Genomic DNA, 13,389 nt, shown 5'->3' on the forward strand with positions numbered 1-13,389 from the left:
AAATTTCTTGACGGTCTATGTATATCACCTCCAAAGTTAAGAGGTTAACTTTAAACAAAAGACCATCCTAACTGTCAAGAGAAGCGGGGACCTAGAAAAACGAAACAATTTTGCCTTCGAACATGACTTGTGTATGAGGGGCCTTGGCTTCGCCTTAGCTCCAGGGACTGCTGGTATTCTCATTTTCTCAATCTAGCAAATTGGGGCCTCACATGTCGGAAATTGGGAGGTATGTGGCTCAAGGCTAGAAAGATGACATTGAACGAAGTTACAAACAGAAAGTCGTACATTTCTCCAATGCTCCTTGCGCTAGGTTGGGCGCTTCAGAAGACTTGAGATTGATGTCCATGCTGTTGTTTCTTTCCAGACATAAACACGTCTCTCTCAACAAGATATAAGGAAAGCCAACGTAAAACAGAATCCCATACCAAAGTCAAGATATGCCCAAAACAGTAAGTCTGCAACAAAATAAGATTTTGAAATTCTATACAGTTGCTTGAGTAACTGTTTTGGCCGTATCTTATTACCTGGATGTCTAACCTTCATCAACGAATAACGTCAAGAAAGTACAGTGAACAGTACCGTACAAGATGTGTCACAGAAATGCTATATACTTAGCCTCCGAAAGCACAAAAATCCACTTCATATGTTTTTACCCGACTAACAAGGCCGATAAAAGCTTTGGCAACGTTTTTATTTGTTTGTTTCCCCCTACATGTTCCGTACAAGTTCAAGACCACATCGTTACATCCAAAGACAACACCCTATCCCAATTACTGCCAAGTGTAAAACCCTCCGAGATTGAACACATCTGGCTGGTAGAATTGTCGGCGTGTTTTCGTCAAGGTCGAATGTCTCATGTTACAATTAGTGGTACTAATGAGATTTTTCTGGTGATATCAACAGTTTTGGGCCCCCATCTAAATTCACATATATTACGCAAGGACATTATGTAATATTGTTGGAAAACCTATACTTCCCTTCAGTGTGATGGTTCATTTTTGGACGTTGGTGACATGATTTGTTTTTCAATTTCAAGTTAGCCAGACATAAGACATTAAAGACATTTTGTTCCAGCCACTTTAAGGCATGTCGTGAGTAGGTTTCTGCAATAACGTTAACGTTTTCAACTGATAGTAAGTCATGTAGTAGATTTCATTGCGTAACCTTAAAAGAATCACCTGTCACAAACCTTAAACAGTCCGTTCTGTCTTAGTCCCACTGCAAATCACAGAGTCTGCCTGTCAGTGATAATCTTACGTTGGCCAAAAATGTGGTTTACTTCCTGTACGTTTTTAGTTTCGTCCCCTACTAATTAGGCCCAGTCAACCAGCAAACAAGTACGTAAAACACCCAACAGATTTCTAATTAGCACTCCGAACCCTGACCTTGCTCGTTTCCTCCCATTTTAGACATGACCTTGACGCATTCACTGAATCCTTAAAGAACAAACATGCGTTCACTGCGTAATTTTTGAAAATCACTTGTCACAAAGCTAACACAGTCCTTTATGTCGAAGGCCCGTTGCAAAGCATAAAGTCTATTTAATAATCTGACGTTGGCTTAAACTTGGCTTTCATTTAGACATGACCTTGACGCATTCGAATAAATCATTGAAGAACAAACATGAAGTGACAGCATGTTCTGGGTCATTCAAAGTCAAGATCAGGACCAAGACGTTAGAACTTATGCATGAATAGCAAAGTTCCTTTATTCACAACCAAGTATTTACATGAGCCGACGTTTCGATGTCATCTTCATCAGGGCAATCTGACTGGTTCACGGTGTACTGAAGCTAGGTGTTACTGCTAACAATGCTATCCCAAACTTGGATATTGTTACATTAATCGATAATGTTAAACAACAGCACTGAGCTAATGCGGTCCTAAATTTAAAGTGTTGTCATAGACATAGATATCGTAAAACAACAAGGATTAAACAAATGCCAGTTGTTAAAAATGGGGTCCCAAATGTTACTACTTGGTTGTGAATAAAAGATCTTTGCTATTCAGTCTTTCTCCAACCTGATAATATTATTCAGGGATTTAAGATTTATGTTTCTGAGAACTTTCATATACTACGTGACAAAACTAACCAATGTATTCATATCCGATTATCCTACCGGCACTATCCGGCAATTCTTAAGGTCTAGCGCTAATCAAAAACATTGTGTCGTACTTAAATCCTGTGTAGAAACAATGTGTTGCAGCTGTATTTCAAATGTGGTCCTTATAAACTCGAAGTTAAGTCGTTACTGAGAGATTATTGTGCTTAACGTGTTGCTCTGACCTGGCGATAGTTTATGAGGTAGCGCCAAGAATCGGACATGCAGAAATGTCTTGAGACCGGGCCTGAAAGCGGGTGTTTGGCGTAACAATAGATGAATAGATGAATAGTTGTCTTTCACTACTGTAAATGCAGAAATGTTCGCGTGGCTTTATTTTGCGCTAAGGCAAAAATGGAGTGTTCGTAGTTTTAAGTTTGCGGCAGCGCTAAAGTCACATACTGCTACCGTATTGGACAATAATATTCATGGTGGTTTTAAGTTCGCGGTGAAACGGACGCCGCGAAAACTGCGAACATAAAGCCACCGCGAACATTTCTGCATTTACAGTATGAACACATAGTCAAAGACAAGAATTAGAGGTTCTTCCCAAAATAGCATCACACTATTGAGTTGTCAAAACCATTGTGTCCGACCAGCATCTAAAGACATACCTGGATAAGTATACGTTTAAACAGACATTAGATGCTCTGTCTACTGTAACGTTACATTGTTGAGTTAGATAATGTATTGTCAAAGATGTTCAGACGTCAAGCTATTTAAAGCTTAAATCTGCCAGTAAGCCGACAGTCTAATACTAGTGTACATGTCGACAGCCATCGTTTCAAAGCGTTAACACAAACTTTTGAGTTTGGCTTTTTCTTTTACAAAGCTTGAATAAAGACGTTTCAGTCACTGCCGAAAGATAGCGGATGCTGCCTAAAACGTCTGACGGTTTCAAAATATTATCTAGTTGCTTGAGTAACTATTTTTGGCGTAAACCATTCCGTAGCACTCCATTTTCCCAAGACCTTAAGCTAGACAGTAACGTATCAGTCTAAAGTCGACAGCTTCAAAGTCTGACACCTTCAATACTATTGAGTTACGCTTCGTCTTATCTAAACAAACGTGTAGAGCCAGTCGCTGAATGATGACAGGGCGATTATGTCAGATCACAGGATACAGTAAGACACCGGTCTAACATGTTTATGTTAGATTATGAGATACCGTGACACGTCTGACTAACAGGACTATCTTAGACCATGAAAATAAATACGTAACGCCCCTGCTTTGCAATTACCATGTTTATGTTAGACCATAAGATAATGTAACACTACTGCCTTACAACAATCACATGTCTATGCCAGATCATGAGATACCGTAACGTCCCTGCTTTACAATGACATGTTTATGTCAGATCACAGAATACGGTGCAACACCGGTCTAACATGTTTATGATAGATCATGAGATACGGTAACACTACTGTCTTACAACTATGTATACATGTCTATATCTAGATCATGAGATTCCGAGACGCCACTGCTTTACAATGACATATTTATGTTAGATCATGAGATAAGATTAGCTTCCTAGGGGGGTCCGGGGGTATGCCCCCCCGGGAAATTTCAAAATTTGAACCTTCTGATATGGCATTTCCTGTGTTTTTGAGAGGATTTCAAAGGAAGAAATCAGAGACAAAGTTAGCAGTTTTTCTAGGATTTCAGCTCCGTTTGTTATACAAATAGATCCACCTTGAAAAAAAACCCTTGGACGTTAAAAAGTGGACCCTTGAGCGTTTCAATTTCTAAGAATTGAACCTTCTGAAAGGGCATTTCCTGTGTTTTTGAGAGAATTTCAGAGGAAAAATCAGAGACAAAGTTTTTTCTAGGATCCTAGCCTCAGTGGCATTGCTGGTGATACAAATAAGTCCACCTTGAAAAAAATCTTGAACATTAAAAAGTTGACCTTCAAGCCTGTGAAAGTTGACCTTCAAGCCAATGGGAGGGTTCGTCCGAACCCCCCGAACCCCCCCTGGCTACGGGCATGCTATTCAACGTATTATCAAATCACTTTTAGTTTATCAACATATCATCTTCTTTAAACCCTACATGTGCGTGCAGCCCCCTTATCTGTGCAAAACGTCGTCTCCAGGTTTTTCAATGCCACAGAAGAAAATAACCTATGCCAAGGACATTGTGTCTTACAAGACAACATCACCTTTCTGACCGAGCAATGTGTCCGCACGGTTTTTCGCTCATGGAAAAGCGATCAAAATGAGTCAACTCCGAGGGGAAGAGCTTGTATCAACAAACCCTGCACGTGCTCGCCCTGAACCACTGAGCCGGCCGCCTACTTAGAGCAAGGTGCGAGGGTCTTAGCTAGTCCCCTCAAGACTTCTTTGGTTGCTACAAAAGCAAAAGATATCGGCCAAACGGGGGGAATAACTTGAAAGAGGAGTTAGCAGGGGGGTGCGTGGGTCTTAGCTAGTCTCCTCAAGACTTCTTTTGTTGCTACGAAAACAACAGAAACCAGCGGAAAGACGGTGTTAGGTTGCTTAGACAATTAGTAGAAATTGGCCAAACGGGTTGGATAGCATACCAGAGGAGTTAGCCCGTCTTAGAGTTTTTTCTTAACTCTACAGCTAGCTAACTCCTCTGGTAATTTATTTCCACTTTGGCCAATTTTGAAGATTGTTTCAGCAAGCTAAAACCGTCTTTCCCCTAGAGACTACGAATGCTTGACGAACTTCAAAGATAAAAAAACGAATTATTTTTTTCTACAATTTCTGGGGTAATCAAGGTCGCAGTCAAGGTCACAGCGCGATCGCCTTCTAGCTGAAAGGGGGCCTAAGTGGCCTGGAGGAGGCTAAGTTCTAACTGTGCGTGTTAGTCCCGCTGGCATGGCGGAGCGGAGCCTAAGTCGTCTGGAAGAGACTATGGTCTAACCGCGTGTCCTAAGTCGTCTGGAAGAGGCTATGTTTTAACCATACGACCTAAGTCGTCTGGATGAGACAACTAATATGTTCTAACCGTGCGTCCTAAGTCGTCTGGAGGAGGCTATATTCTAACCTTGCGTCCTAAGTCGTCTGGAGGAGGCTATGTTCTAACCGTGCGTCCTAATAAGGCGCCTGGAGGAGTCTATCTTCTAACCGTGCGTCCTAAGGCGCCTGGAGGAGGCTAAGCTCTAACCGCCCCTGTCTGTCAGCAGTCCCGCTGGCATGGCGGATATCGTGACTGAGTAAACGCTGTTTTCACCTGCCCCAACAGTGGAAAAGGGAGCCTTAGCCGCTTGGAGGTCCGGAGGAGACTAAGTTCTAACCGTGCATATCTGTCAGCAGTCCTGCTGGCATGGCGGAAAGGGAGCCTAAGGCGCCTGGAGGAGGCTAAGTTCTAACCGTGCCTGTCTGTCAGCATTCCCGCTGGCATGGCGGATATCGTGACTGAGTAAACGCTGTTTTCACCTGCCCCGACACACGGCTAATTGATCCGGCTCCCCCAAATGGTTTCCAGACTTCTCCCGACGCTTTGATTCACGCCTCTTCTTTTAGCTTTGACCCTGGTGAGGGATTTAGGAGTTGTCGAAGGCGGGACTACGTGCCTGGTCTTTGTTAAACATCTTAGGAGCTAATCATCAGTCTAAGATGTGACGTTGTTCGTCCGGTTTCTTAGATATTAAAGACACAGATTTGGTTGTACATGTTCTTTGTGACTCTTTCTTAGAAATCAGGAGTTTTCACACGAGATCTATGTGTCAGGCTTTCTTTAGCACCAAAGTCACACCATAGGAGCATCCTCGCTGAATAGCTTTAAAGAACGGTTGCAGTCAGATGTGCAAAGACTAGGTGTGACAGGCCGTTCAGTGTAATATAACCAGCTGCTGCCACGCCGCGTGCCTGCGAAGCTGGTGTGTTACGCTGAATGGCAGTTATACTGCCTATATAGATACAGATACAGATAGTCGCCTCTATAGTTTAGTTGATTTTTATTGATAAATGATTCTATGATATCTGGCTCGAAAGATAATGATACTGATTCGGTTGTACATTGTAATCACGTCAAAGAAATCTGGAGTTTTCGTACGAAGCCTGCGTGACAGGACCTAATCTTTAAGCAAATGCATGCGACTTCGGAATGTCTTTCTTTGTGGGTTTTTTTTTTGCCCTTTCGGCCCATAGCCTTCCATTAAAAGCAAGCAATAACACAAACAATCAAAACGCATCTAATATACGAAATGGCACTAAATAAAGAACGAAACAAGTCAAATCCATACTGAAATTTAAGACTAGGATGGTGAATTTTTTTTCTAATTGAAGATGACATGTCTATCAAAAATTCAAATCGAACACTGGGAAGACTTCCAAACACCGCAAAAAGACGTATCAAAAAACAGACAAGTATTACACCTGTACGTAGTCAGCTTACACGTTTTATCAGCAATATCCCCACCAGAGACTTTACGTGCTTGCTAATTCATCGTGCCATTAATGGTTTTCGTAGCATCTGGTTTGGTTAAGAATGATTTCCACAAAAGATCAGTTTGAACTTCCTGACCGCATGACATTTACCCATAGCCGCGGTGACATTTACAATGTGTGAAGATAATCTCGGCATTCAGTGTTAACAGATGTATGGGTTGGCCTAAATTTCTACACTTCTTTATGTGCCATCTTATCCTAATTTCAAACGTTAGAATTGATAGAACGGAAGGCAAGACGTCAATATCTAAAAGACATGTCATCTGAAACACTGCATGATTTGCAAAACTCTACAAAAAGGTATACAAAAATTGGGGACCCCAAATCTTATCATTTCGAGGTCTCAAAAAGAACTACCTACATACCAAATATCAAGAAATCCGTCTAGGCATTCTTGAGTTATCGTGTGTACAGACGAAAGGACACACACACACACACACAAACGAACGCTGTGCAAAACATAACCTTCTCGGCGAAGGTAACAAAATGAACCATTATATTTGCATAGAACGCATACACCCAGTTAATGTGGCTGACGCATTTTAGTAGCAGGACTATACGAGCCAAAGGTTTTATGTGCTCTGTAATTTGTAGTATCATTAATGCTTGGGTAGCATTTGGGTTGAGCGACAATGGCTGGGTTCAATGCCCTCGTGGTCGAATCTACTTAAGTTAGTCGGGTAGCTTCACCACGCTGCAAAACTGCCCCTTTTCTACCGTTGAGGACTTCTCAGCCTAATAACAGCAGTACCTAAATCGCAGTACATGTGTGGTTGTTACCTTCGCCAAGAAGATTAATATTTTACCGAGTGTGTTTCTGTGTGTCTGTTAGTGAACACAATAAGTCAAAAATTCCTAAATGGATTGTCTTCATATTTAGTAAGTCGGTAGGTAGGTATAATATCTCCAGAAGATTAGATTTTGGGCCAACTACTTTGCATAATTAACGACGAAAGTTTAGTTTCTTATATAATGAGGGTCAACTCGGGTCACAAAAAGGTGATAGCTTGAAGCGTGGGTTTAGAAGTGTCAGGTCGCGTTTATTGCGGTGACAAATGGCGCGGAAGACAACACCTGTGCGATTGGGAGGCGTCACTCTAGCGGCTATAGCAATTTTCTTGTTTTTTCTACCCTATGATTAAGTAGCCCCAGTTGTACAACAAGTGTATAATTAGCCTAGGAATGCAGGATTAGTATCTAAAGTTGATCAGGATTATTAAGTGCTTGCGGAGCAGATATCAAAAGTTGGCTATCAACGTTGGCGTAAAATCCAACCAGGACCAAGAACTTGATTGAGTGTTCTTTCTTCTTCGAACTTCGTTTTGGATATTTATCGAATGCTAGACATAGATGGGGTTGAAACGCTGTTGGCACGGTCGACCGAAACCAAAAATACCCTCTCCATTTCCTCTCCCCATATTGAATTTACATGTATTCCTGGACACTGTCAGCCCATTTAATTCTGTTAAGTACTTCTTGAGATCTAGGTGAACTTATTGGCATTTCTAAACGCTCCGCAACCGAAAGAGGATATTACGCTTATCCAATTCAAAATTACGAAGACACTTCGCCCCTCATCGACTCGTACTTTAAACGTAAACCAAATGGAATAGTTAAGTATTCACAATATCAAAAACTTCTCTCGATATGTCAAGACAATAGTCTAAATACCTAATTTCCAAGCAGATCTACCGGGGTAAGACAGTGTCGAAAGAGCCAGAACAGTGTCCAAAAAAGCCCCTTCAGTTCCAGAGCAAGCTGCTAGGGTGGCCCAAACCTACACCACTTCTTTATTACATCGCAACCTATCTGCCACAAAAAAATCAAGACCATAACACGTCCAGGTCAAAAGATACAAAAACGGAAGTTCTGCTGCAGTGCCAAGGTCACATACCAGGGGGCAAAAAATCGGCCTTGAATTTCAGCTTCCTAGCACCTGCCCACATACCAAATATCATTGTAATCCATCAAGAGGTTCTTAAGTTATGCTGACTACAGTAGTGCGGAAACACAAACAAACACACAGACACACAGACACACACACACACACACACACACACACACACACACAAACAAACTATATCTCCATTTTTCATTTCGATACTGCCTTGCCACCAGTAGATCTACAGGGAGGTTACTAAACCCCTACGACATTGAGGGAAAACGTAAACAATGACTCAGGGCCGGTGGGATCGGGAGTTAGTCACTCAGAAGTGATACTACCCCCCATCACTTCCACTCAATTTAAAAGGTTAATGCTACGACTTTGCTTTGTGCTGGAAAGGTGGAAAGGTGTGGTTTTACTGCAAGCTCTGTGAGCTCGAGGTTCCCCGTCGAGTTTGTAAAGCCATCCTCTCACTTGACCCGCGGCACGCTGGCGGCGTCGCTGCGTCCTAAAGCCCCCCTCTCACTGGACCCATGGCACGCTGGCGGCGTCGCTGCGTCCTAAAGCCCCCCTCTCACTGAACCCGCGGCACGCTGGCGGCGTCGCTGCGTTCTAAACTGGATTTGTGTTACCCTATTTGTGTTACCCTTGACTTTATAATGGGAATATCATTCAAAACTTAACGTACAAGTATGTCCAAAAAGACGACAAAACACAAATCTTAAAAAGAATCGTTTTTTGTCGATGAAATCCGTTGAGGGCTTTGTCAATTCGATCGGCCGCAGCGACGCCGCCAGCGTGCCATGGGTCCAGTGAGAGGGGGGCTTTGATTGGCTCGATTTTCTGCTGGTAATATAATGTTGTCTTATCAAGCTCCGCTAAGCTCTAAAGCCGCTTCACACTTGTACATATATACAAGTCCGTGTGAGTTATGTAACAACATGTTTAGGTTAAGTAGTAATTTCTTTGGTTCGATCACTAGGCTGCACAACGATGGGTCAAAGTGGAAAACAACATATTCCCCGAAAACTTTACCTAAAGCAAAAAAAGGTAATGCACAACTCATACGAATTTGAATATAATTATGCACAAGTGTGATAAGCCCTCAAAAACTGACGAACAGTTACGAGATACCACAGCTAAATTATGTAGACATGAGATCGCAAAATATTGCAAAACAAGTCGCTAGGGGGCCAGAATCTCATCATTTTGAGGTCTCGATCTCATAAAGACCTACCCACCTAAGACCTACCCACCTACCAAATATGAAGACAATCCGTCCTGAGGCATTCTCGAGTTAAAGTATTAATATAAGTTTATTGCAAGTTCTTGCCCGTAGGCTAAGGACACACCATCTTAATTTTATGGATGACATCCTCTGGAGTCCCCAAAACTAATGCGAGAGGGCGAAAAAAAAATCTAGCAAAAAAAAAAGATGATAAACCGGAGGACTACATAGCTGGTATTGTGAATTAAACCACAGAACACAGTGTAACAAACAAGCTAGCTTTATTTGTTGGAATTAGCTCATATCAAAGTGCTTTTAACATGGATGATGCCTGGTTTAAAGACCCATATGTAACATTTGGCCGTTCAAAGAAAAGAAAAATGTGTTCGGCTGTGTACACAACATCACGCCTTCAGCCAGCAAAACATCAAAATCTGTAGGCAACCCAGCTAGAGATAATATCATTCAGTTTAATACAGACATGTACAATAATAAGTATTGTCATATCATTAACAAAATACTACTGGGCTCATGAGGGGCGGCGCCCTCTTCAAATCGCTCCTAGTCACATACATAACAGTTGTGTTTGACAATGTGAGTGTATATAGTGTATTACGACAATCCGGCTCAATGCTGCCCCTTTGCGGCAGTATGAGTCTACAAGTTTCGGAGCAACTTTGGAGGTGATTTTTTTTTTTTTGGAGAACAGGCGAAAATCAATGCGCGCGCGGATGTCATCCATAAAATTAAGATGGTGTGGCCTAATTGCAAGTACATGAAAATTGGTAACAATGTAGCATGGGACTATAGTGTTTACAGACAGACTGCAGCTGACAGACACACACACCGTTCGGAACGCTGTGCAACATAACCTTCTCGGCGAAGGTAATAACATGGTGTATTCTTCCTTCTGGTATGACTAAAGATATGAAAAGACAGGGAAGTCTGTTTCTTGTATCTGATCTGTTTCCCCGTAGGCGAAATCATCACCACGCATTGTGTAAGGTACCTCCAGCCTTACAATAGATAGTACACAATCACGCTTATTATCTTATCTATCTATTTAAGTGGTTAATTGTAGCTAACAGGTGACAAATTCTTCTCTGTCAACAAAGGAAATAGTTTTTAAGATCAGGCGTACAGACACGAGACATGGTCTAAAGCGCAACTCCAGACCAACCATGCCAACAACCGTCCTCAAACGACCTGGAGGTCAAAGAACTAGGTAGGAAGGCAGAAAAAAGTAATCTATGATGTGAGGGATGTCCCTGTAGCTCAATTTGGGCATACTTCGGTTGGGGCTGCACCCGTCTTTCGGAAGGGACGTAAAACGGGGGCCCCGCGTTTAAAGAGGTGTCTGTAGCACGTTAAAACGGGGAAAGGCTGGCAACCCCTCCCTGTAGAAAATATGCCCTGCTATAGAAACAGCAAGGGAACTTGCTTCCCTATGTGTCAACAGACACTGCAAGGGTCTGAACGAATCAATGATGTACACATTCCTTACATGTAATTAAGACTCGGGGACATCTTTTTGGCGCAGTAGTATTGTCGATGAAGATACACCAGACCCAGGTCTTAAGACTATCCTCTTGATCAATTTGCTGTAACAAACATATCGTACGACGAAAATAACAGTGCCCGTAAGCAACAGAAATCACTGATTACTACCGGGACTCCTTCACTCACTGCCTTGAAAAAAATAATATTTTTGTTCAGGGCAGCGAGTGTAGGAGCCCCGGTAGAAATCGGGTGGCACCGAGGCTACGAGACGTCATCGGGAGAAAAACAAACAAATCGTGAACCAAAATCCGGCCGAAGAAAAACCCACACAGACCACAACTTGTTTGTACTGTCGCACTTGGACATACTTCGCGCGCTGTTCCGTAAAGGCCGGGCAACCGTCAACAAGCAAAGACAGAGGAGAAAATAAAAAGGCAGGGAGGATTGTTTGAACTGCTTTCGGCATCTAGAAGCTTCCTTTTGCGTCTTGGCTGTGATATTTAGCCAAAAGTCACACACGTGATACATGTACAATTTTTGTGTCGTAAGAATTTCAGCAAAGCTATGGTAGAACTTACCGTCGATAAGGGTATAGATTTTAGCTGTCATAAGAGGAGAAAATAAAAACGCAGGGAGGATTGCTTGAACTGCTTTCTAGAAGCTTCCTTTTGCGTCTTGGTTGTGATATTTAGCCAGAAGCCACATACGTGATACATGTACAGTTTTTTTGTGTCGCAATAGAATTTAAGCACAGCTATAGCAAAACCTACTGTCGGTAAGGGTATAGAAAATCGTTTCTGTCACAAGACTTTAGCATAACTTTGTAATTGTACATACACATCCACGAGTTTTACAATGCCTTCCATTTGTTATCGTAAAGCTGTCGTACCATGTATGATCTCTCTTCTGGGCCTAAAACTTCTTGGCTATCAGTGTATGCAGTATACTTAGCTAGAACATAACAGAAACCCACCGGTATTCTAGAGTAGTGGAGTGAAGGGTTAATATATAGGAGTCCTGGAACTAACTAGCATGACACTTGTCCTAAGGGGACGAAAGTGACATGGCGCTTTCTTTGGGGACAAAAACCCTCTTGGCTGTCATACTCAGCTAGATATCTCATAAACACAAACCTACCGATATTCTAAAGTACGCCGTAATCCAGGTAGGACCCCGTAGTGTCCATGCTCTTTGGGGTACCCAACCTTCTTTGCTAGACTGTTGTGTATGTAGAGTATACTCGTCTAGAAATCACATAACATAAACCTACCGGTATTCTGGAGTACGCTGGGATCCACAGGTAGGACCCAGTAGTGTCCATGTCCATGCCCATGCCGTCTCTCCTTCGCCGCGACCTTCTTCTGAGGTAAATGTCGTCTGCGTCCTCAGGGACACCTCTGCGGTCCGAGCGGGCGATCGGTCCCCTCGGCCTCGGGGCCTGCACGCCTCCCTCCCCGACCAACCCTCTCACCGTGTCCCGGCACACGCACGTTCCCTCTAACCGCGTCCTCAGCTCCGCGATCTGCGCGAAACACAAGTAGAACCCGCACAGCGTCGCCAACGCGAGCGACAGCACCAACACGAACCCAATCTTCACCGTAACCGCCAGCGACGGCCCGCGGAACTCTCGCTCGCCGCCTCCCGCCATCTTGTTGTCCCCCGCTCCGGTAAACCTGCCTGCCGCAAGGGAACCCTCTTTCCTCGGGAGAGGTGGGTGGAACATGTGACGACAACAACAAAACCTCAACCTCTCAATCAAACACTCGTTAGAAACTAACCACCCGAAACGGTACAGATACGTTGATAGACTCCAAGCGCTTGTGATAGACTCCGGACCACTCTCTCGTGCCTTGTTCAAGCGTGGTCACAGAGAGTACTGATTTGACTGGACGCACGGGGGACAAAAGGTTGTGTTACGTCAGAGAACTGGCTCCCGTGCGGACTGGGAAGACCTTGGCTAACCACTTAACAAGGCTCTTAACGGGGGGTGCCCAACCATCGGACGTTTTTTTACGCGCTGGAACTCACGGCGCTCCATTGCTGGTTGCCAGAGAGTGGTCAGGTTTTAATGAATGAATTTTGAACACATTCATCTAAAGACCATACTTGGACAAGAAATGTATTCATACTGTTCATGGGCCCTTCATGCTCCGCGTTACATGCGGAAGACGCTGTGAGACATTTTCACGAATGTACCTTCTGATTTAGTGCTACGCCAGATAGTGTGCCTAACTTCGTACGCTTTGGTAATTTTGCT

The 13,389-nt window shown here is 43.2% G+C and overlaps 1 protein-coding gene across 2 annotated transcripts in view; it reads right to left on the reverse strand.

The window, feature by feature from the left end:
• LOC136426583 (gliomedin-like) overlaps window positions 1-13,078 on the reverse strand; it is a 34,745-nt gene extending 21,667 nt beyond the window's left edge. For both annotated transcript variants that reach the window (XM_066415254.1, XM_066415253.1), the window contains exon 1: window positions 12,403-13,078. In XM_066415254.1, the coding sequence (XP_066271351.1) occupies window positions 12,403-12,855 (453 nt within the window). In that variant the 5' untranslated portion in view covers window positions 12,856-13,078. The remainder of the gene's footprint in view (window positions 1-12,402) is intronic.
• Between the last annotated feature and the right edge of the window lie 311 nt (window positions 13,079-13,389).

This window comes from Branchiostoma lanceolatum, chromosome 2, assembly GCF_035083965.1.
Source record: "Branchiostoma lanceolatum isolate klBraLanc5 chromosome 2, klBraLanc5.hap2, whole genome shotgun sequence".
NCBI lineage: Eukaryota > Metazoa > Chordata > Leptocardii > Amphioxiformes > Branchiostomatidae > Branchiostoma > Branchiostoma lanceolatum.